General features: G+C 36.4%; 2 protein-coding genes across 3 annotated transcripts in view; one reads left to right on the top strand and one right to left on the bottom strand.

Annotated features, from left to right (window-relative positions):
- Window positions 1-997: 997 nt before the first annotated feature.
- On the bottom strand, window positions 998-7,034 carry LOC121734398 (uncharacterized protein PF11_0213). Of its 2 annotated transcripts, none has more exons than XM_042125007.1 (3): window positions 6,926-7,034; window positions 2,078-6,698; window positions 998-1,644 (listed from the first exon to the last, which is right to left on the bottom strand). In XM_042125007.1, the coding sequence occupies exon 2, from the start codon at window positions 6,649-6,651 to the stop codon at window positions 2,116-2,118; it is 4,536 nt and encodes a 1,511-aa protein (XP_041980941.1). In that variant the 5' UTR covers window positions 6,652-6,698; window positions 6,926-7,034; the 3' UTR covers window positions 998-1,644; window positions 2,078-2,115. The 2 variants fall into 2 exon arrangements, with proteins under 2 accessions (XP_041980941.1, XP_041980942.1); XM_042125008.1 differs by having other exon boundaries at window positions 998-1,662; window positions 2,081-6,698.
- Window positions 7,035-17,686: 10,652 nt separating this feature from the next.
- The window catches only part of LOC121734282, a 38,660-nt gene continuing 30,507 nt past the window's right edge, over window positions 17,687-25,839 (top strand). Inside the window, exon 1 of the mRNA XM_042124778.1 lies at window positions 17,687-17,740. The gene's annotated coding sequence lies outside the window, so the exon portion shown is untranslated. The remainder of the gene's footprint in view (window positions 17,741-25,839) is intronic.

Here is a 25,839-nt window from a genome sequence, read left to right as displayed (position 1 = left end):
TGATTTTTTGCTTGGTTAGGTATCATTTTAAATTCCAAATATGAATAGCTTACTTGGTTTCATTTCCTATTGGTTCTAATACTGTCTACGCCTTTACAAAGTGGGTATTTTATAGTTACCTATAGACAATGATGAAATACTCAAAGCAGATATGTTACTACCGCACGCGTTGTGAAGATTCAAATACGGCCCAATTGGGCCGTCTGTTGTTTAGTCTGCATCGAGCGCAGTCACGAACGTGCCGCGTCTTGTCTTACCTACATAAATTTAAAATGACGTCGTGCGCGTTTCGAAAATGTACCAATTATGACTCAAAAAAAAACAAAACACATGGAATCTCTTACCACATGTCTTGATTGCAATAAATACCTCGATTATTTACATTTTCAATATTTTTTTTCGAACAATCTGGAAAAAATCAAATTTTCGTCATAGCTCAGGCGAAGAAAGAGACAGAAATTTGTCTATGTTTGCAATTTTGAATTTGAAAATTGTTCGGAAGAGATTTAAGCCGGAAAATAGTACCTATGGACGTAACAGATCTGTATAAGTAGAACATCATTGCCTATAGACAATCTCTTGTAGGTACTAATTTAATATATTTATTATTCTATCACCAACAAAGCTAAAGGGATAAGTTGTGTTAATTAAAATTATTTTAACTTGTTACTATTATGTATTATTTAACTAATTAATGAAAGTTAAAAAATTATAACAATAATTTATAATAGGTTCATACAATGCAATTTATGTATCTTAATTCTTAGGCTATTTGGTTTCTGTACTGTGATATTAAACTTTGGTTTTGCTTATACACTGTTTAATTCTGATAATAATTTATAATATTCAAAAGCAAAAAATATGTTTATTTATGAAAGCAAAATAAAGTACAGAAGAAATATTTTATAGTGATTTTGTTTTTATTTTTAAATCTATTGCTAGTAAGTAATTTAACAATAGTAAGAGAAACAAAAATGAAAGAAATATTTTATAAATATCTTGTTTATTAGTTAATTACTTCTCTTCTATGTATACAATATACTTTGAAAGGAGAGATAGAAAATATAAACCTCCCTTTCGGGTTTTTTAGCTGGCCCACCTTACATCATAATCATTATTAGTTAATTCAGCAATTTTTCCGTAACTTTTTCTGTGAGGGAAAAAATAACTGACTCAACTGTAATTAATTCTTATAGACTTTCTGTATGTTCAAGTAAAGGTTTTTATTTTCTTGGCAGGCTCTACAACAGTTTAACCACTTTCATACATAATTTCAAATGCACAAATCACAATAACTATTTACAATTATTATTAATTAAGATAATATTACAAAGCATTTTTTACATATAAAACGTAAATTGATCTACCCAAATCTACACAATGATTGAATGAAATATTTTTACCAGAGCAGGTAATAGTACATTAAGTACGGTATATTCAATTTAAATACTGAAAGTGCAAGAAACAAACATTAAAAAAATATTTTTATTTATACTTAACTACCTTGTGATAATATTACACAATATACAATTCATACCAATTGGTATGTTTAGGCTTTTTTCTATTTAAATAATAAATATTTGCTAATCATACTAGAATTAAGATGCAAGAGACATTCAAATGCATGATTTACATTCAGAACATATTATTTTATAACATTGATTATTTTTCCGACCCAAATATCGACCAATAGAATTGCACCATTCGACGTCACATGGTACAACCTACATGGTATTATACTGATAATTTTTTGAAAATTTTCTCTGGTAGTTGCTATATATAAAAGACAAACACGTCAAACTGACAGGTTGAATTCAATTGTGTCTCATGGTGCAATTATATTGGCCGACATTTGGGACGGAAAAATAATCCCCCGAATACCACACGAGCTTCAAAATTATCTGGCATTTCCCTCAAGGTTCCCTGCAAACAAATAAAGTCGTCAAGTTTTTCAGGAAAAATCACTCGCGCTTCGCGCTCGTGATTTTTTAACCTGAAAAACTTGAATCCTTCATTTGTTTGCAACGAACCTATCGGGAAATATCCGATAATTTTGAAGCTCTTGTGGTATTATAAGTGACAATACACACATCTAACTTAGGACTATCAGATCAGTCAGTTATTTATTTCTTGTTCCTCTTCTTCATCCCAATCACTCACTAAACTTTTAATATTATCAGGTTTTGGTACATTATCCTTATTTATATTTTCACTGACACTCTTCTTATCAACAGGCTCAATTTGGTTTGAATTTTCTTTTTCAGATGCAACTTTTTCTTCAGTTGGTTGGTCAGTAGTTGTATCTTCTTCTTGAGTATCATTATCATCCCAATCATCAAGGAGTGACGAGATTTTTTCATTTGGCAAAGCCGTGTTGGCAGGCACCACTATTTCAACTGCATCCAAATCTTTTTTTTGTTCTTTCCCCACACAAGATTTTTGTGCAGAAGTAGCAAGATGTTTATTTATTTCTTCTTGGATGCTTTCAATTGACTCTTCTACTTCTGATGAAGGTTCTGGTTCTTTTGAGTCTGTGATTGCCTTTTCTGGTTGACTATCACTATCGTCTTCTGACCATTCTGAAGTTAAATTTTCAATTTCTGGTTTATTAATATTTTTTGATGAAACTGGTTCGCTAGTAATACAGGAATTAATTTGAGGAGCATTCTCATTTCCAGTTTCCATATTTTCTTCTGAAATGTTAGTCTCGTCTTCATTATCACTTTGAACTTTTTCTACAATTTGATTCTCTGTGCCATCAACTTCAATAAAATGAGAATTACCTTCACAGTTATTTAACACTGACTTCTCTTGCGATTGCAAATTATGTTGAACATCAACTGTTACTGAATCATTAGGAATATTTATTGATTGATATCCTTTTCCTTGCTGTATATTTATTGAAGTTAAGGTATCTTTAGTTTCCTCATCCTTATGTGGATACTCAGGAATATGGATTTCACTTTCTAGCTCCGAAATTTCCGTCAAATGTTTTGTAATGCTTTCTTTTCTAGTTTCAGAGATTTCCTTAGTACATTCAGAATGTTCTTGGATATGCTCAGTTACTTCTTCAGGGTGTTGTTCAGTAATTTGTAGAGTTTGTTCAGCCGTGTCTTCTGTAGGTTCAGTAATTTCTTGACTAGGTTCTATAATTTCAGCTGTGTGTTCTGAGAGTCCTACATTAAGCTCAGAAGTTTCTGCAATATATTCAGTAACTTCTTCTGTGGGGTTAATAATTTCTTGTCCATACCCAGGTGTGTTTGTAGAGCACTCGGGTATTTCTTGTTCAAGTTGAGCAATTTCCACTTGTTCTGTAACTTCTTCTGTTTCAACAGGTTGCGTTTCAATCATTTCAATATTGGCAGTTATGTCTGACTCATTGTTTGACCCACTGTCTGTTGGTTCGCACAAAGTCTCAACGACTGTTAATTCAGATAAATCTAATTGTGATGAGTTTTCAACAATAACACTAGAATGTTCCGGAATTTCAGATGTAATAATATTCTGTTGTAGCAAATTTAGCGAGTTTGTCTCTGGATTTTCATCTTCACTGTTGATATTTCCTTCATTGTTTGTTGTTATCTCTTCTGTAATAAGCATGGGGTTCTGAGTCATAATCATTGATTGAGAAATTGGTATACCTTCTGCTTGATTATATACATCTACAGTTTGACCCATCTCATTTGTGGTCACCAGTGATTGTTGAGTAATTTCAATGGGTAACTCCTTTGATGTTGCAAGTTGAATTTCAGGCAATTCATTTAAATTAGTATTCGTAATATTTTCAATAGATGTAACAGTTGTTTGTGATGTAGACACAGGTAATGTTTGTTGCCATGGTTGTTCAATGCTAGTGCTTACAGCATGTTCACCTATTACAGGTGAACAAGTTGTCACAGTTTCAAAGTTTTGGCTTATTATTGATGAAGACTGAACATATTGTGCTGCTATACTTTGACTTATTTGCTGATGAAAATGTTTATTTTGGTCATCAATCGGATGACTATATAAAACTACTATATTAGAATTATCCCCAGTTATCGTTTCAGACACACTAATGGGATAGTTGTCAGGAATATTCATTTCGTTTGACTGGCTCGCTTGCAAGTCTATAGTGCTTGTCTCAAGTGATGTACACGATTGTGAAGTCAAAACAGTTAATGTTTTATTAGGGTCACTGTTATCAAAAATTATAGAGTGATTTGATGCCATTAGAGCTTTATATTCTTCCTCATTTGAGACAACAATTTGAATAGGTTGGTTTATATTTGCACTTTTCTTTAAAATCATTCTTGAAGAGTGACGCTGAGTATTTTGAGTATTCTGAAATTCAAGAAGTGTCTCAGCGGCTATAACAGGCATGGCTGCTTGGGAATTCCCAGCAATTGAAGTTGGTATTATATATTCATCATTAGCAATTTCTTTTTTTGGGATGAGTTGGTTGTTTTGTATGATGTATTCACTATTATCTATTAACAAAATTTCTTCACTGTTAGATGATGGTTGTTCTGTTTCTTCTGTGAAATTGTTACTTTCTTGATTATTATCATAGAAAACTTTATTTTTGGGAGTTGTGTTTGATGATTGTATTATTTGACTTTGTGATTCTAGCCCAGAATTTAATATTTTATGTTTAGTTTGAGTTTTAGGAGTAGTCACAGTTTTTGTGACTAGTTCTATATTGCCGTCTTCTTTTTGTTCAAGTTGGTATTGAATGCTTTCATAAGAATCATCTAAGGGATCATGCACATTAGCCGACTCATTACACTGCTTTTGAATCTGAATTTCCTGCTTCATTTTATCTGTTCTGACTCGTGGTGCATATGATTCTTCATCTGAGTTCTCAATAATACCATCACTTATAGCAGCTTTTTTATGATTAGTTTTCAAATGAGTATATAAATTAGCTTCTCTTAAAAATACCTTCAAACAATAAATACATTGTAAATTAGCTTTTCTCTCAGCACCATATTTGTGGCCAGACTCTTGGATGTGGGCAAGAAGTTGGTTGGAAGTGCCAAATGATGATGTACAAACATAGCATCGGAAACCTTTATGTTCATTGTGGGACATTTTATGCTTAACAAGCAAAGCTTCAGTTAGAGCAACATAGTTACAATAATTACACTTGGGGAAAGAATAATTTGGTGGTGGTGGTACACCATGTTTAGTAAACAGATGATAAAGAAGGTAATTTCGTTTCAAAGATTTAAGCCCACAATATTCACAGATTTTGGGCATAGGTTTTTCATTATGAACTTCCACAAGATGTCGCCTGAATTTATAATATGTTGTGAAATGTAGTGCTCGTCCCGGTGTGCCACATATAAGGCAAATCCAAGGTCCATGTACATTCTCAGCTCCTAGAGCTATGAGTCTTGCAGCTTCTTTAGAATCAATTACATCAGATTGATAAGTGAAGTCTGAGGTCTCTGGTTCCGGTTTCACACTTACAGTTTCTTTCTTAATTTGACTTAGCACAGTCTTAGATTTCTTGACCTTCCCAGGTGTGTCCAATATTTTTAGTTTAATGTTTTTATTGCTCTTCATTAGGTGTGGATATTTTTTAAGTACTTCACTTATAATTTTAGCATGATCTATATTGTTGACTTGTTTGGAATCTTTAGTTTCAATTGTTAATTTTGGCCCTTCTTCTATAATTTCATCAAATAATTGACTTGCATCCTTCGTGTGCTCCTCTCTATGCAGAAATTTGAACTGATTAATTTCCTCTTCATGAAGCGTAGTTTCAGTGCCATCATCAAATATGCTCGAATTCATTGAAATTTTTCTGCATTCAACTATATCATTAGGTGAAGATCGGAAGAATTTTTTGGAGCTAGATGGATCTTCAAACAAACTTGGTTTTTTAACTCCATATTGTTTGACTGTTTCTGGATGCACCACAAGAGGTTTTGAGTTATATGATATGTTTGAAAACGAATTATCTGTAATATTATCCTCATCTAATTCTTCTGGCAGTTCATATCGTGTCGGCCTAGGTTCAAAATCTGTGTGTTTATTCTTTTCATAAACAATAGGGAAATACGGTTCTATCACAGTCTGATGTCCATTCGTGACAGGTTCCACTTTAGTAATAACCTGTGATCTTTTAGGTTTTGGTTCATTAACTGTTTCAAAAGCTGAAGTGTAGGTACGTTTATAAGTGCCACCACTCAAAGACGTTGAGGGTGCGACAGTTTTCTTTTTGAACAGGTCTGGCTTAGAATTCTTGCCGTAACTATGGGCAGGCCCTGGCCTGGGTACAGTAGGTAGATTTTGGCGGTGGGCGTCGAGCAACTTCGAGAGAACTGGCATGTTCATGACTAGCGAGGTCTGATACAGCTTCTCCAGTAGATCCATCTTGAACTCGAGTTGCCCGGTGTACATGAAGTTTACTATGGGCACGACGACGTCGGCCTGCAGGTCGTCGGGCATCACGAGCCGGTCCTCGTACATCTCGCATGTTCGCTCGAGAAGCTCGAAATATTCGGTACAGGCGCTCAGTACTAACCTGTGCACTTTCAACTGGGCATTATCTTGAAATTGCAGAGTCAGGTCGCAGTAATCCGTTCTATTGAAGAAATGCTTGAGCCGCTGGAGGAAATAAATCCCCCAATTGTCCACTTTCACTTGCTTCACTACACTCATTTTGTTATCGATTTATAACATTGTCATGAATCAAAAACCGCTTTCGGCTGAAAAGAAATAAACAAAGGTTAATATAGTTTGTTTGTTTATCACGTCTACAGTATTTAGATGTAAAAATTGCTAATAAAGGCAAGTAATCGATCGTTCTTGTCATTGTTAGTTAGCGGGCTCGAACAAACAACACTCAACTCGTATATTATAAAATTGTCCAAAAATTTTCTATGATAAACTTGAATTTTGCGCCACTATTTTATGTTTATTTCCTTGAACTTACCATTAAAAGAATAAACACTGGATTTCAAACTTTAGCTTACAATCATACCGTGCGACAAGCAAAATTTACTGCACCTAATTTCTTGAAACTTGTCGCAACTAACGCAAGATGGCGGTTTATCGATGTCCTATTTTTGTCCGAAGCGGCGCGCGACGCCGCTGGCTCGAGTCATAATAGAAATTATTTTGTCACAATAAATGATTACGTAATCAAAATGAAACTTACAAAAGGCAATAATGAAACTATTTTTTTCCAAGTTTTACGGTGTTGCATTTTATTATTTTAATACAATTTACTAATTCAAATAACAAAAGGAGCTAAGCTTGACTCCATGTGCCGCCATCTGCGCAACTTGCTGTAGGAACTATTGATTGAGTCACTGCACATAAAATTGGGCCATACTGATGCTATGTTAGTAAAGTGATATTTCATTTGTTATTTTATTTACATGTTCCATGACAATAGATGGCTCTGCTTTTAATCAATATTTAATTTATTGATTTTTTAATTGGGTAATTTACTCGCTACGAGAGCGTTTACTATGAAAAAAAAAACACTTTTGTTTTTAGGGTTCCGTACCCAAAGGGTAAAAACGGGACCCTATTACTAAGACCTTGTTGTCTGTCCGTCTGTCTGTCATGCTGTAACTTAATAAGGGCCCCACTACACCGGAATGGCTGCGGCACGGAGCTCATACTCCGTGGGCAGCGGCGAGGCGAGCACTTTCAGCGTCATAATATGATAGTGCTCGCCTCCGGCGGCCTCGCCGCTGCCATTCCAGTGTGGCGCGGCCCTAACGGTATTGGCTAGAGCCTAGAGCAGGGTTTCTCAAAGTGGGGTATGCGAACCCCTAGGGGTTCGCCATTCGACGACAGGGAGATTTACGTAATGTAAAATGATAACTGGCGGTGATCTACGGACATTTCTCGTTCGTAAAACTAGAAATTATAGTTTTACGAACGAAAAATGTCCGTAGATGAAACTCGTCAAGCTGATTTCAAAATGATGTCACTTTATGTGTTACCTTTTATTCAAATAAAAACTACGAATTTATTTAGTTAGGGGTTCGCTGTCACTGGAAATTTTAACAGGGGTTCGTGGAGCCGAAAGATCGAGAAACTCTGGGCTAGATTTTTGATTCCCAAAGTGATCCAAGTGGTCTCTCAGGGGTCCACGGGAGCCCGACAGGGGTCTACGCTTGCGTGGAAAAAAAATGGGGGTTCACAAGTCGTTAACGGGGGTCTATAAAAATGTATTAAGTGACCCAACTTGACTTCTCCTATGAATATAGGCAGCCAATGTCATAAGAAGCCATCAGTTTAAATAGAAGTCTTTGTAAGAAGCTCAGAAATTGTTTTTGTAATAACTTGCAATATTCAATATTTAGAATTTCAGAAAGAGTGTGTCATAAGAGGTCAAGACTCGCCGATGCCGTGCTGCCCAGTTAAAGTCGTGGCTATATCATATTGTGGAAACGTGCCACTTTTCGTGATCGTGATCATTGATATGCTCAAAATTTCATGTCGCGTGCCATTGGTTCGCCATCCCTGGCATAGGCGGATAATTTGTTACTTAAAATAATAGCAAGTTTCATGGATGAGGATTAGTATTGTAGGGGGGGGGGGGTGTTACAGGGGGTCCGCAGTATGCTGTATGATGGACCAACATCTTCGAAACAAAAGAGTTTGGGAACCTGTGGGCTAGAGAGTTGAAATTTTCACATATAGTATTATGTAGGTACATCTGATGCCGCTATAACAATAAATACTAAAAATAAATATTAAAGGAGGGCTCCCATACAACAAACGTCTTTTTTTGGCCTTTTTTGCGCTATGTACAGTCTGTCAAAAAAGTCATGAAATTAAAAAGTGGCAACATCGTAGTGTCATCCCATTCAAATCAATGTAAGGGGGTATTACATTATCATATATATTGGATCATTTCTATGATCATATATAGGATCCAATATACATATATGATCATTTGATCATATCTGCGTATTACATTATCATATTTCATTGATCCTATTTTACGTCATATATGGTTTCAATAGCCAATGGAGAGCGCTAACGCTGACAGGTATTGACGTCAGGGAAACTGTGTGTGACTTCGATGAAACTTTGCTCTTAAAATTTTTAAGGCGCGAATAAAAATTAGAAATTCGTAAATCTCTGGTATGAGACGCAATTCACAAAAAATAAAAATATTGTAGTGTAAAGACTATACCAAGGTATTTTTCAGTTTGGACAGAAAATGCGGAAATCATATAGGAAAGCAGAAAAAAAATAAAGTCTAAATATTTAAAAACATTAAAATCTCAGGAGCTACTTGAATTATAGGAATGAAATAAAGTACAAAATTTGTTTCTCTTAATGATCAATCTAATCAACTGGATAGCAAGTTTACAAACACTCGTAATTAATTTAAATAAAATAATTTCGTTTTCAGGGAGTCAAAAAATGTCTATTTTAAAAATTGGTTTTCTCAAAAACGAAGTAAAATGCGCACACAAATGCCCATAGTTCTACTCTTGCATTTGAAATATAAGACGCCATCGACTCATTGCATTAACTTAGTCATGTGACATGTCCGATTTTGCGGATTTCTAAAACACTGTGAGGCGGGCCGCGGCCGAGGCGGCTCGCTTGGTGTGGACCCGCCTAATAACTAGATGTACCGCGCGGCTTCGCCCGCGTAAATTAGGAATTTTACAGAAAACGTACATTTTCCCATAAAAAATATTTCCCCTGTTTTCCCCACATTTTCCTGAGTTTTTTGGGTCGTATTAGTCTTAGCGTGATAATATAATAAACTATCTATCTAACACTGAGATAAGTTTTTAAATCGGACCTGTAGTTCCTGAGATTGTACGACGTCAGTCTTTCGTAGTTTGTACGCGTCGGGAGACAACTTTGTTCGACAGGTATATTAAATATTGCGTTTATGAAAGTTGTTTCATAACAAAAGTTGCTTTTAATTGCATAAGTTATCGAATGGTAAACAAATATTAAGAAATTTAATTGAAAAAAAAAACGACTTGAATATCCAACTTTGAAGGCGCTTAACAAAAAAAATACATTGAATGCTATCAAGCTGAAATTTTGGGAACACTTATTTTTTTACCGTGATTTCTTTATTTTATTAACAAAATTCGCTAATCTTTGACCTTGTCATCATCTCTATTGTAGTGATTTATTTGGACAGAATATCGCATTGATTTGCTCGCTTTGATGATCATCTACTATATTTGGTGATCATATACTATATTTGGTGATCATTTACTATATTTGGTGATCATTTACTATATTTGGCGTTCGATTACAATTTGAAGTGTAGCTGTGACTAAAATAGCTGGTAGTAGGTATTGCAATTTTAGACTTTCTGTTTTTGGTGGTATCTTTTTTTTTGGTAAACAAGTTTAGGGTATCAGAGCATTTTTTGGTGGTCATTATATTTGTTCCCTTTTTGAATATTGCCATGGTAAAGAAAGACCGTATTTAAAATCACTCTATCCATACCAATATTATTCACGTCAAAACTATTGAACCGATTGTAATGAAACTTTGAAGGTACACAGCTGATACTATCAGCCTGATAGTCTGGACCAGCGGTCGTCACACTTTACTGGCCTATAGGGCCAGTGGCCATACATGACAATGTGAGTGCCAGCACCAGCATTAGTGTGGAACCGCTCTTGGAAGGCTCTTTAGAACTTTAGAGCGGTTCCACATTAATGTCTTTATATTTTGTTCAGTTGACCCAGCGCCGCCCTCCAGGGCCGCCAAAATTAAGGAACAATTTTTTTTTAAAAAGAAAACAAAAATAACTATTAAAAAAATTGAGAGGTGTCAAGGGACACCCGAATGTAACGAAATTATTTCTTATGTTCAAAAAACCTGTACAATATACACTCAAAAAAATAAATATTAAGAAGAACACCATCTATTGACGCCCAGGAATACTAGCGATGTGTCGGTTTATTCTCAAAAAACGCCATCTAGTTGACGCACAGGAATACTATCAACGCCCTCTGCCCATATACCATGCCTAGGTACTAATAAAAAAGTGTCAGATCAAAATATCGTTCTGTCCGAACCATAAAGTTAATATACCTAGCGGAATAGAGCAACAATCTCGAGCTGTCAAACAAAACCGAAATTGGTTTCATCTGTGTGTAAAAATATGTGAACGTATGCACTTACACAAGCATGATTGAACATGATTTCTATGAGATTAAATTGTCAACGTGCGGCACGTGTCGACTGGACGTCAGAAAAAGAGTGGCTGTCATGTATCACACGTCTCTTTTTACCACGCAGTGTTACTGATAGTGACATCTCTCTTGCTCTGGCCTCTGTTTCTCTATTCCGCTAGGTATATTAACTTTATGGTCCGAACGCGCGATCGCCGAGGAACTCCGTTCCAATAAAAGTTAAAATCCCACCAAAACATTAAATGTAAAAAGGAGCCAAGCAAAATATTGCATAGCCATGCAATATATCTATCGTAAAAAGTTTTCAGATCACATTCAAGCCAAGCCTTCAACTTATTTTGTAATCTAAATCAACATTCAGTGCATTTATCAATAGTTTTATTTATTTTATAATTATTATAGTGGCTCGGCAATGAGCACAAAAAAAAAATATAAAAATTCATATTTGGGGTAGTTCATACTTACACAAACGGCAAGCGTAAAGTGATTTTTAGTATGTAACGACGCATGTGGACGATGGTAGCCAATAAATCCAATCAGTCGCTGATTAATGATTATTTCTCTAGTGCTCATTGCCAAGCCACTATAATAATTATAAAATAAAGAAAACTATTGATAAATTCACTGAATGTTGATTTAAATTACAAAATAAGTTGAAGGCTTGTCTTGAATGTGATCTGAAAACTTTTTACGATAGATATATTGCATGGCTATGCAATATTTTGCTTGGCTCCTTTTTACATTTAATGTTTTGGTGGGATTTCATTTCTTTTTTTAAGGTTTCTTTTCTTTTCAGGTCACGTTAAAACTTTTCTATACTTAGCTTAGCACCAAATCTCTTTGTCTAAGGCCCACTTGCGCCAAAATTTTGAGTTAAATAAATAACCCGGGGCTTACTAATTCAGTGTTAGGCCCACTTGCGCCAGACTGGGTTAACACGGTTAACTCTGAGTTAAATTATACTTCGAATTTAAATTCACATCATGTCTTGCACCACCAAGAGTTAGGAGTTAACCTCGTGTTAATTTTTAAAATTTTTAACCCACCGATGTCGGAGGGTTAAATCAACTAACTCTGGGTTAGTAATATCAAAACTGAGATTTTTCCGTTATGACTTATGTAGTTTGTTGTGTTCAGTAATAGGTACTTACCGCTTTTATTTTGTGTTTAACCATGATAAATGATCAGTGGTTGTTATCTGATGATGATGAAGAAATTATCGAATACATTAGTTCGGACTCGTATTACAGAAGGATTGTAGAACGGACCGATCTGTTTAGGGTCCCGTATTTACTCACAAAGAGACAAAGATTTCAATCGAAGATTTTGCCTAGAAAAAGAAACTGTTCTCTTTTTATTAAATAAAATTGAAAATAATTGCAATATACAAATGATCATAAAAAGTAAGTCCCTACCAAAGTTTAATAATAATATCATTGGATTAGTGCGTCTTTAGTGAACTTCTTCATAAATAGGTAGACTAGATATAAACATTGGACACAAGTGTTTCTTCCCAATTTTGAATTATCATTTTCCGCCAAATTTATTTGCACAAAATATCACAACACGCATGCACAATGCGACATAGAACCACGTGTCATTTCAAATCTGACATAAGGAGATAGCCTTATTTAAAGTACTGTGGAGCGAGAGAGAGCAGTACACTTAAATTACTCAGCATTCGCTCTATCATATTTGGCTGGGTGTAAAAAGAATGAATGAACATGACATAAGCCCGGGTTAGTTGACTCCGGGATAAATTCTTCTGGTGTAATATGTAGTATGAGTTAAAAATTAAAAACTTTAACACTGAGTTATTAAGCCCCGGGTTATTTATTTAACTCAAAGTTTTGGCGCAAGTGGGCCTTAACGTTAATTATTTTTTAATTCATACTACATATTGCACCAGAAGAATTTATCCCAGAGTCAACTAACCCGGGCTTAAGTCATGTTCATTCATTCTTTTTACATCCAGCCAAATATGATAGAGCGAATGCTGAATAATTTAAGTGTACTGCTCTCTCTCGCTCCACAGTACTTTAAATAAGGCTATCTCCTTATGTCAGATTTGAAATGACACGTGGTTCTATGTCGCATTGTGTTGTGAATTGTGATATTTTGTGCAAATAAATTAAGCGGAAAATGATGAAAATTGGGAAAAAACACTTGTGTCCAATGTTTGTCTAGTCTACCTATTTATAAAGGAGTTCACTAAAGACGCACTAATCCAATGATATTATTATTAAACTTTGGTAGGGAATTACTTTTTATGCTCATTTGTATATTGCAATTATTTTCAATTTTATTTAATAAAAAGAGAACAATTTCTTTTTCTAGGCGAAATCTTGGATGGAAATCTTTGTCTCTTTGTGAGTAAATACGGGACCCTAAACAGATCGGTCCGTTCTACAATCCTTCTGTAATACGAGTCCGAACTAATGTATTCCATAATTTCTTCATCATCATCAGATAACAACCACTGATCATTTATCATGGTTAAACACAAAATAAAACCGGTACCTATTACTGAACATAACAAAGTATATAAGTCATAACCGAAAAATCTCAGTTTTGATATTACTAGCCCAGAGTTAGTTGATTTAACCCTCCGACATCGGTGGATTAAAAATTTAAAAAATTAACACGAGGTTAACTCCTAACTCTTGGTGGTGCAAGACATGCTGTCAATTTAAATTCGAAGTATAATTTAACTCAGAGTTAGCGTGTTAACCCAGTCTGGCGCAAGTGGGCCTAAGTATACATATATTCCAGGTCGTAAAAGTACAAATTCTATGACGATAGCCCAACAACTTTTGAATCATAATAATTATACTCCGCAAACAAGCGACACCGGTATAAAGGGATGGCTACACCATCTATCGAGCGAGTATCCATACTCGCTCGATAAAATATAAATATAAATGAAATCAGAACTGCGAATTACGATGTACACTCCAGTGTACATCGTAATTCGCAGTTCTGATTTCATTTATATTTTAATCGAATTTAATTGTCATAGTTTCATTGTTAACTTTGTTAACACTATTTTTTCTTTTGTACGTAAAATAATTATTATGAAGTCGAAACTCATTTTTAATGTTCTTGCAAAGCCACAAACATAAAAATCTTTTCTTTTATTTAATAAAGTTATATAATACTTTTTAGTTTTTAGGAGCCTATTATTCCTAATGAGTCTAGACTTCGCAGTCCGTCTATCGTTCGTCCGTGTGTCACGAGGCTAGATCTCGAGAACCGCAATAGCCAGAGATTTTATTTTTTTACAAATTATGTACTTTTGTTGTCGCTATAAAAGCCAATAGTCCAACTAAAATAAAATAAATGATTAATGGGGGGTCTCATACAACAAAAACGTTTTTGTGCCCTTTTTTTCTCTATATAAAGGTAAGGTTTTTGAAAATTTCAGAAAAAACTTAATTGTATTTCAACTTTAATTTAAGTAATAAAAAGTACATGAACTTGTGATTTAAGGGGGGCTCCCATACAAATTTACGGTACGGAACCCTATGTACGCCAGTCCGACTCGCACTTGGCCAGTTTCATAATTTTTCCTTTCATTGTGGATAACGACCTACCTTGTTGCCAAATTTCAAGGTTCTAAGTCTGCTAGAAGTACCTTAGAATTTTTATGATCTGTCAGTCAGTGAGTGACAAAATGTAGTAACTTTGATCATCCGTAACTTTTAAACTATTTATCGTAATGTTATGTAATTTGGAGGTTAAGCTAGTTTTAATAATTGCTCCTAGTCACCGAAATTCTAAATCCCTAGCTTTGTTAACATCGAAGATAAAGGGGGTGTGAAAAAGCCGTGAACCGCTTCAAGAAAAGTATGGTACGGCCGTGCCTTTGCTAAAAAGCTTGGCTGGAGCACTGCCGTGCTCCCAGAAATTGAATAGTATTAGGTATAATGTAGGTACACACGAAATTTTATTAGCATGCCATATAATTAATTTAAGCAAAGAACTAAACTTTAAACTACTTAGTTTGAAGTTTAGTGCTTTGGTTTATTTAAAGTACCTGGTCTACTATCAATAAAAAAGATAATTCTAAATGCCTAGGGGCGCCAACACTAACCTCCGTTAAACAAGTATAATGAAGGTCAGCTGTGGGCGCCAAAATCCTTTTCGCACACAGGCGCCAGTACTCAGTAGCCCTTGCGGGGGCCCTGAGTTGACTCTACTCGGTAGGTCTAATCAAGCCAGCGCGTGCCAGATTTTTTTGTACCAAGTCGGGTCTTTGGAACTTTTTGAGAAAAAAAAGCGGGATTCTTCAGTCAAAAGCGGGACATTAATGTAAAAAAAAAGGTATGAAATCAAAAGTTGTTTTGAATTTTTTATCTTTTTGTTTGCGTTAGAATAACGTTTACTTGACAAAAGATAGCTAAAGTACCCAAAGAAAATCCACCCCTCTACCTCCCACACTCCTATCTTCATTACGCACCTTTCTTTCTCAGCACGCTGCACGTAGGTTCGGGCTTTCCCTGAAAAGCGGGACTGAGCCTGTCCCGCGCGGGCATTTAATTTTGATGAAAAAATCGGGACGTCCAGCCAAAATCGGGACGTCTGGCAACGCTGAATCAAGCCCTATGAGTGAAATGCTTCACAATTTAAAACAACTGGATTAGGTTATTAACTTATTAATAATTATGAATGATTATTAAGTAGGTACTTATGACATTTTTGTCTAAACATCAATGTTTATCGTTAAGTATGGCGTAATTTTAACCAATGTGAGTAGTGTTATAGTTGACCATTCAACATAATTTGAATGGTCAACTATTCTACTATATAGACGTTCATAAAACAGAAAAGCCCCAATTTTCCAGCACTGAATGGTCTGATGATGATGAACTAAGAACACCTTACATCATGTCAGATTTCAAACAAAAACTAGATCCAACCAGCTCCATTTTACATGCTACGATGCCACAAACAGACACACAGAGACATATGGACATATAATTATTTAGGTACTGTATGGCGGGTCACACAAATATCGCTCACGGGCCGCAATTTGACGACCACGGGTCTAGACTCTAGAGCCTGAGAAAAAACAGGCTTCTTTCTAGAAAAAAAGGTTATTAGGGGGGATACTGCGGGCAGCGGGGGTCAAAGTTTTAACTGTAAACTGAAGTCCACGCGGCGAGTCGCGGGCAACAACAAGTTATCATAATATAGAAAACAAATTATTAAAGATTCTGTTATAAAAGACACTGTTATAATAGATACAAGTAGGCTTCGCCCGCATACCTAAGGGCTAAATAGGGAGTTTCGCCATGTTTCGCAGGCACCGCACTTTCTTCGCGAACGCTGAGTACCCTATGTCCTTCCGAGATCCGACTCCTTCCCTTCGGTCTACTGTATGATAAATAAGTCGCTAGATATAATAATTCATATGCTCGTACTACAGTCTACAACTGAGGTCGATCCATCTTCTTCTTATACAGTGTGTAACAAAAATAAGTGATAATACTTTAGGGTGTGTATGTGTTCCTTGTAGAGAGTTCACTTTATAGTATTATGTTACGTTTAAAGACCGAAAACATCGAAAACGCTCAGTGAGCGGAAAAATAGCTCACAGCGCGCTGTGGTCACAGTGAAATCTTAAAAAATAATAATTTTATAGTACTTTCCCTAAACCCTACACATCAAGCGGGGATGAATTTTTGTTTCGCGTTCACCCCATCGTGTGGGGTATCGTTGGATAGGTTTTTAAAAAATATTATGAGTATTTATAGATCATTTTCCGATTTAGGGATCCGTTTGTGAAATATTAAGTTTTAAAGTGGAAAAAGTCGTTAGAGGACACTGCTCTAACGACCTTCTACCAGCTAAACTGTGGCTTCTGGAAATGTGAAAAATTCACGGGAGTAGGAAATATGCTGAATACAGCATATTTCCTACTCTACTACTACTATTTAAATATAAAAGGAAAACCGTCACGGCTAAGAAGACTTCATTAGTTATTGAGTAATAGTCGATCAACTAAAAAAAATGTATTCGGCGAAGTATAAAGGAACTTTTCGTTCAAATTCCTTTGAAAGTGACTGAGATGATGTTGTTAGTAGTGTTAAACACGTTAAAAATGTACATTCATTGACCATACAAAAATTAAAAAAAAAACTAGCGGTACTACGTAACCCTATATTGCGCGTGGCCCGACACGCACTTGGCCGGTTTCTTGATTTGTTCTTAATTTATAGGTATGAAAGATTATATGTATTTGAGTTACCACGCGTACTACAAAATATTTTTTCTTTTACTAAATCACTGCATAATATATATCAGAACAGCCTTATGACATCGAGACGTTTCTACAGATAATATTTCGACCATCTTATACATTTCTCTTATCCACCTACATACTATAAGACACAGCCTTCTTAAGTTACCAAGACATCAAGACACAATCCGTGAGTTGACCATTATAATTTTTAGTTGAGTAGCCTCACCATGATTTGCCAGTATTCGCCCCGCCCAGCTCAAGCCCCGCCCAACGCGCTGGGCGGATTACCGGCATTCAGTGTGGACTCGGCCTTACGGGCACACGCGTTTTGTGACGACCGACGATCGAGAAAGTAAAGGTGCGTACTTATACAATTTTACTTTAAAGAAACGGAAGAAATAGAACAGCTGATGTTAATTGTTTTGGTTGTAAAAGTTTTAAAAATTTTTGTGTAAATTTGACGAATTTTAATGATGCTTAAAATAATTTGTTTTTTGATTACAAATATCGTGAGTCGGTTTTAAAAGTGCCGCAAGTGTTGTACAGTTTACATAAGTTGTTCAACGTACTATAAGAGAAGTTGATTCCTAGGCAGATGGGGGACCTATGTATTTTATACGTGGGAGAACCATGCTTCGGCACGAATGGGCTGGCTCGACCGGAGAAATACCACGTTCTCACAGAAAACCGGCGTGAAACAGCGCTTGCGCTGTGTTTCGTCGAGTGAGTGAGTTTACCGGAGGCCCGATCCCCTACCCTATTCCCTTCCCTTTCCTACCTTCCCCTATTACCCTATTCCCTCTTAAAAGACCGGCAACGCACCTCCAGCTCTTCTGATGCTGCGAGTGTCCATGGGCGACGGAAGTTGCTTTCCATCAGGTGACCCGTTTGCTCGTTTGTCCCCTTTATTTCATAAAAAAAAAGTTCGGTCGCATTACATCAAACCCAGCCGACAGATCACAATTAACATTGAAGTGACTTAATCTGACCAAATGAAGTTGGTCTGTCAACTGCCTAAGGATCAATTTCCTCGATGGTACATACACTGATTTATACGAAGGTGTTATAGCCCGCAATGATTTTGTTTTCGGAAAAATAGTGTCATGAAATTAATGTAATCGAAGATCTTTTTAATAATTTCAAAATATTATCTTGAAGTTAAATAAGTATTCAAATCATTTCACACATATTTACCTTACTTAAGGCTTTTTTCGTCGTCCGTATTATGAAAATATGCATGTTTAGAGTATAATATTTTTACCGCGATGGTTCATCGTTCATTAATAGTAAATCAAGCCCATAAGTTTACTAAAAAACTATAACGCCTATTGATTTAACATAGTAATTTTTATTTATGTATTGTAATATGTAGATGTGTTATCGTCAGTTAGTCAAGGTGTGACGACGCGAGCCCTCACAAAGCTCAGCTTTTAGCACTTTTAGCTAGTACATAATACAATATTATATTATAGAATTAGTAATTACTAATTAGTAAACCATAAATATTCAAATACTAGAGGGCCCGACGGATCTATGAAGTTTAAATTGCCAAAAGCCAGTAAATCTTATATATAAAAATGGATTTACGAATGTGTTAGTCGCGCTAAAACTCGAAAACGGATTGGGCTGATTTTAGTCTTAAAATATTCGTAGAAGTCCAGGAAAGGTTTTAAAGTGACACGAAGTTCACTGGGACAGCTAGTAATATATAGAAATAATAGTTAATTTAATTTGTATACTACTGTTCGCGACGGTGCAATATATTTTGTAAATTTTCTAATTTTCCACATAATTTTTATTATTTTTTCCTTTTGTGACAACTTTTCCTTATCATTAACAATTACAACAAAAAAGAATTAACGAAATCAGTTCAGCCGATCTCTAGATAAACATAAAACAATGAGCGGGTTACACAGATTTTTTCTCTATGTAGAATAAAATCTTAAGTAGAATTTAGAAGTTCAGTAGATTCCATTAGTCTCTGATAATATCAAACGTAGTCTAGGAAATTAAAAATATGCATATTATTTATTAAGTATTTAAAATTATTTTTACTTCTCTATTTAAATGCAATTAAGTTTGTTAATTTTAACTTAACATAATATTTGTGCTAGCAATCAAAACTAATATTATAAATGCGAAAGTGTGTCTGTCTGTCTGTTACTTCTTCACGCCCAAACTGCCTAATCCAAGTTTGCTGAAATTTCGTATGGACCTGGGAGCCCTGGGAATGGACATATTATAGATAAGATATTTGTTATCCCGGAAAAATGAACGATTCCCGCGCGATTAACAAAAAAAAAACGGAGTTGCCGGAACCTGCCATCTAGTTCTAGTTGATAATATATATCCTACTTCCTACTTTCCTACTAATATTATAAAGGCGAAAGTTTGTTTGGATGTATGGATGTATGGATGTTTGTTACTCTTTCACGCAAAAACTACTGAACGGATTTTAATGAAACTTTACAATAATATAGCTTATACATCAGAATAACACTTAGCCTACAATTTTAACCAACTTTCATAATAGGGGAGGTGTTATGTTCGTTTTATTATGTTCAATGATTACTCCGCCGTTTGTAAACCGATTTTCAAAATTTTTCTTTTGGTATATAGGGTATCATGCCAATTTAGTATTATATTCACAAAAGTGGTGATCTGATGAAGGATCCATAAGTAATCGAGGGAACACCTCAAAACTTATAGGGAAACAATATGTGGTGACTTCGGTTTCGTGAGAAGTATTCTAAGCATATGCTACCAACAAGTAAGATTTTGCACCGATATATACCTGGTATACCGTGGTTCGGAAGGTGCTGAGAGAACTCCTGATTCTTTATAGATACAAGTTTGGGAGTTTCGGCGTTGTTTTAAGAACGGAAAGCATATTATGCTACTATGCAAATTACATTCATCGTCATCATCATCACTACCATATTACACTTTGCGTCGTCGATTATGAGCCTATTATGTGTTATTGATACTTTTCATAGTCTTTTAGATCGAGACTCGAGTTTGTCAAGCGATAATTTAAAAAAATCTAATTATAAACCTGAAGAGTAGGTTTGCTAGAGCGCGCTAACCTCTGAAAATATAGGTCCGATTTAAAAACTTCTTTCAGTGTTAGATAGCTTATTTATCGAGTAAGGCTATATTATATGTATCTTAGCGTGATAATTCACGCTAAGACTAATACGACCAAAGAAACTCAGGATAATGTGGGGAAAACGGGGAAATATTAGAAAGGGTTTCTCTCACGAACTACTGGAGCAATTTTTATGGCAATATTTGGCACAGATATAGAGTAGACCACGTGAAGAGAGTAGGGACATAAGCTATTTTTATGGGAAAATGTACGGTTTCCGTAAAATTTCTAATTTAAGCGGGCGAAGCCGCGCGGGACATCTAGTTTAATTAATAAAGAGGTTACATACCTACCGGTACAACTCAAAAGTATTTTAAACACCTTGTTTAAGTAGGTATATCAAAAACTCTAAATGATAGGAAGGTATTTTACAACGATCTTTACGTAGACGTAGTTTTAACGTGGGAGAGCTATGCTTCGACACGAATGGGTCCGCTCGACCGTAGAAATACCACGTTCTCACAGAAAACCGGCGTTAAACAGCGCTTGCGCTGTGTTTCGCCGAGTGAGTGAGTTTACCGGTGGCCCAATCCCCTACCCTATTCCTTTCCCTACCCTCCCCTATTCCCTTCCCTACCTTCCCCTATCTCTTAAAAGGCCGGCAACGCACCTGCAGCTCCTCTGATGCTGCGAGTGTCCATGGGCGACGGAAGTTGCTTTCCATCAGGTGACCCGTTTGCTCGTTTGCCCCCTTATTTTATTAAAAAAAAATGCTGATAATAAATTAAGATTCAATTAGATACCTAAGGCCAAAACTTCGGAATACACTCTACAGTGTGTAACAAAAATAAGTGATAATACTTTAGGGTGTGTACGTGTTCCTTGTAGAGAGTTCACTGTGAAAGTAGCAGCGCCGAAAGACCAAATTTTTTTTCCTTTTATATGGGAATAGCGTGACGCTCGGGCCCTTGCCTATACAATAGTGAAAAAAATTTTGAGTGCTGCTACTTTCACAGTGAACTCTCTACAAGGAACACGTACACACCCTAAAGTATTATCACTTATTTTTGTTACACACTGTATAAACATAACACAACGCTCGACACTGCGTATAATATTGTGAAGAACTGTACCACAATATGACTTTTTTTCAGCAATTTTCGTCAAGAGTTTTCTTCATTATAGGATTATTAAAAAAGTATATTCGAAAAATATGATTAAAAACCCGGCGTCGGTGACGTATTGAAATATATTTTGTCGCTCAACCCCTTGTAAAATGAACACTCATTAAATTTACAGATTCAAAGTGCATTTTAACTTGAGCCCGCTTTTCGACTTGCAAAAAATCCTCTTTTTGCTCATTTGGAGTTTTAAAAAGCATAAAATTTTAAAAAGTTCATTTTGTCATTCCGTTAATGGACCGTTAAACTGGCAAAAGTATTAAGGTCTTTTTGTGGCAGGTTACTAATAGATAACCTTAGTTGCCAGTTAAGATTTTGAAGACTTAATATAACATAGTACGTAATATTAAAATGTATAAAAATGTATAATGTGTCGAGCTAGCGAACGGTCGTGCTCCACGTTACACACGCCGCAAATATTATTTAATTAATATTTTCGCGAATCGCGCGGCACGTTGCCGCTGCACGTGACCATGGCGCTCGTAGCCAACGAGTTGCTGGCGTTTATCCAGCACGCCATCGACACTATGGACGAGGTCAGCATCATGCAGATCTGCAAGTCTTCCTTCACCAGTGAGGAGATTTGCAAGGGAAAGCAGCTGCTGTATGAGACGCTCGGCCAGAGCGAGAACATGCCGTCGCGACGAAGAGACGGAACCGAAAGAAGCGTGCAGGACATCATCTCCCTGCTGAAGCAGACTGATCCAGATGAGGTACCGGCTTTTGTGGCTAAAGAGCTGCACAAGCTGCCGCCCGTCACGTTGGACCACGTCGACGTCGTCAGCCTACTGAAGGAAATCAGGTTCCTGAAGGAGGAGCTGACCGGAGTTCGGGGTAGATTGCAGGCGTCAGAAGCTATCATTAGTGATCTACGTAATGAATTATCACAACTAAAAAGTAATAATTCATTATGTAGGTCACCAGCTGACGCCGCATTCGTCACTCATCGCCGAGGCGCACAAGCGATCACGTTTAGCCCGTCAGCATTATCGGACCGGTCAACGAACGCCGCCGCTGCCGCCTCCGCCCGCGCTCCCCTCCCGGTTGCGCCGACGCCGAGTCCACAGGCGACTCAGCAAAACTACGCGACTGTTGCTGGTCGCCCCGCGCCTCCTCCGCGGGCGCATAAAAATGGGGAAAATGAGAGCCGTAAGGCTTCGGAGAGTCGCAAGACTACGGAGAGCCGCAAGGCTACGAAGAACCGCAAGGCTAAGTCTTCTCGACCTGGCAAGGACGAGAGCAGGAGGTGCGATGAGGAGGGCTTCATACGGGTGGGGAGAAGGAAGAAGAAGCCCGCCGCCCGCAACCATCGCGGCACCGCGCCATATGTACCTGAGCTGCGTCTGCGGAGCGAGGTCCCCGCGACGCCCCTGTACATATCCCGCCTGCACTGGTCCATGGAGGTCGAAGACGTCGTGGACTACATCAGTAAGAAGACATCCCTCCACTTGAGGGTCGAACGTCTGCAGTCGGTACTCTCACCACTCACACCAACTTCAGTTGGTGTGAGTGGTGAGAGTACCGACACATCTTCTCCCGACCTTTGAAGCGGAGGAATTCTGGCCGATTGATGTGGTTTACCGAAGGTTCCGGGGGAGACTCCGGAATGAAGCGCGCGTCACGTCGTCGTTAATTCGTGATAATGTGTAGTTGTTAAGTTTATATAATTTTTATGTATGTTAGTCATTAAGGTATATATTGTATGGGCCTACGTAGCCTGATTTAAATAAATAAATAAATTAAAAAAAAATTAAATTATATAAATATTCTACATTCAAGTAGAGTTATGTTCACAATAGTAAATATACTTATTAGCAATATAAGTAATAATTTAATAAGTACTGGTACACTGTACAGGGTGTAACAGTACGTCATACGTGTAACAAAACAAAGTGATAATATTATTAAGTGTCAATAATAAAATATAATATACAGTGTGTTAGTGTAAATACAGTTGTCCGTCAAATGAGCCCGTCAAAATGAACAACTTTTTCTATAAGAACAATGTTCTCAAAAAAGTTGGGAACTCAAAAAAAAATGCCGTCTTCATACCCATATAACGGATCGGTAATTTGTATGGTATATGGATGTAAACTTATATGGGTACTAGATGTCCCGCGCGGCTTCGCCCGCGTAAATTAGAAATTTTACAGAATCCGTAGCTACATTTTCCCATAAAAAATATTTCCCCCGTTTTTCCCACATTTTCCTGAGTTTCTTCTGTCGTATTAGTCTTAGAGTAATAATATAATATAACCTTCTCGATAAATGATGAGTCTTACTCGATAAATGATCTATCTAACACTGAGATAAGATTTTAAATCGGACCTGTAGTTTCTGAGATTGACGCGTTCAAGCAAACATACTCTTCAGGTTTATAATATTAGGTAGATATAGATTTTTTTTAATTATCGCTTGACAAACTCGAGTCTCGATCTAAAAGACTATGAAATGGTATAATATGGTAGTGATGATGATGATGATGATGATGAAGAATGTAATTTGCATAGTAGCATATGCTTTCTGTTCTTAAAACAACGCCGAAACTCCCAAACTTGTATCTATAAAGAATCAGGAATTCTCTCAGCACCTTCCGAACCACGGTATACCAGGTATATCTCGGTGCAAAATCTTACTTGTTGGTAGCATATGCTTAGAATACTTCTCACGAAACCGAAGTCACCATATGTTTCTCTATAAGTTTTGAGGAGTTCCCTCGATTACTTATGGATCCTTCATCAGATCACCACTTTTCTGAATATAATACCAAATTGGGATGATAGCCTATATACCAAAAGAAAAATTTTGAAAATCGGTTAACAAACGGCGGAGTAATCGTTGAATATAAGAAAACGAACATAACACCTCCCCCATTTTGAAAGTCGGTTAAAATTGTAGCCTATGTGTTATTTATTTAATATTTTAATCAGCACATGAATTGAATAACAAATTTTTTTTCAAATTAATCGTAGCACCATCTGTCAGGACAAACTAAAATTGAAATAGAATAATATTGAATGCGATGATAGCGCCGTCCGCCGGAACTAATGTAAAACATTCCAAAATCAACAACTCCTTATAAATAAGAAATTAATTGAAAAAACATTTTCCAGTAGACCAAACTGTAAATCTAAACCATTCTCGAATCTCCACGAACACACACAAAAAATTTCATCAAAATTGGTCCAGTCGTTTAGGAGGAGTTCAGTCACATACACACGCACACAATATATTAAGATGACGACGGATTTTTTTGACGGGCTCATATTTAGATGGTTTCAAGGACAACGACGTGTTTACACTAACACACTGTTACTTAATTAAATACTTTATACTACACAGCGCTGCCACTTTTCCAGTGAAGTCTATAATATACAAGGGACACAATCCCCGCTTTCTATTTGATGTTAAAAACGATCAAAACGCTTAAAATAGGAGGCATTTTGAGCGTTTTGATCGTTTTTAACATCAAATGGAACGCGGGGAATATGCCCACACCTAAGTGTTATCACATTTTGTTTTGGTAGACCGAGTCGATATACATATTATTACTAGATGTCCCGCGCGGCTTCGCCCGCGTAAATTAGAAATTTTACGGAAACCGTACATTTTCCCATAAAAATAGCTTATGTCCCTACTCCCTTCACGTGGTCTACTCTATATCTGTGCCAAATATTGTCATAAAAATTGCTCCAGTAGTTCGTGAGATAAACTCTTTCTAATATTTCCCCCGTTTTCCCCACATTTTCCTGAGTTTCTTTGGTGGTATTAGTCTTAGCGTGAATTATCACGCTATGATACATATAATACAGCCTATAGCCTTACTCGATAAATAAGCTATCTAACACTGAAAGAAGTTTTTAAATCGGACCTATATTTTCAGAGGTTAGCGCGCTCTAGCAAACATACTCTTCAGGTTTATAATTAGATTTTTTTAAATTATCGCTTGACAAACTCGAGTCTCGATCTAAAAGACTATGAAAAGTATCAATAACACATAATAGGCTCATAATCGACGACGCAAAGTGTAATATGGTAGTGATGATGATGACGATGAATGTAATTTGCATAGTAGCATAATATGCTTTCCGTTCTTAAAACAACGCCGAAACTCCCAAACTTGTATCTATAAAGAATCAGGAGTTCTCTCAGCACCTTCCGAACCACGGTATACCAGGTATACCTCGG

The sequence above is a fragment of the Aricia agestis genome, chromosome 15 (genome assembly GCF_905147365.1).
Source record: "Aricia agestis chromosome 15, ilAriAges1.1, whole genome shotgun sequence".
Classification (NCBI taxonomy): domain Eukaryota; kingdom Metazoa; phylum Arthropoda; class Insecta; order Lepidoptera; family Lycaenidae; genus Aricia; species Aricia agestis.
This window is presented reverse-complemented; position numbering and strand designations above follow the sequence as displayed.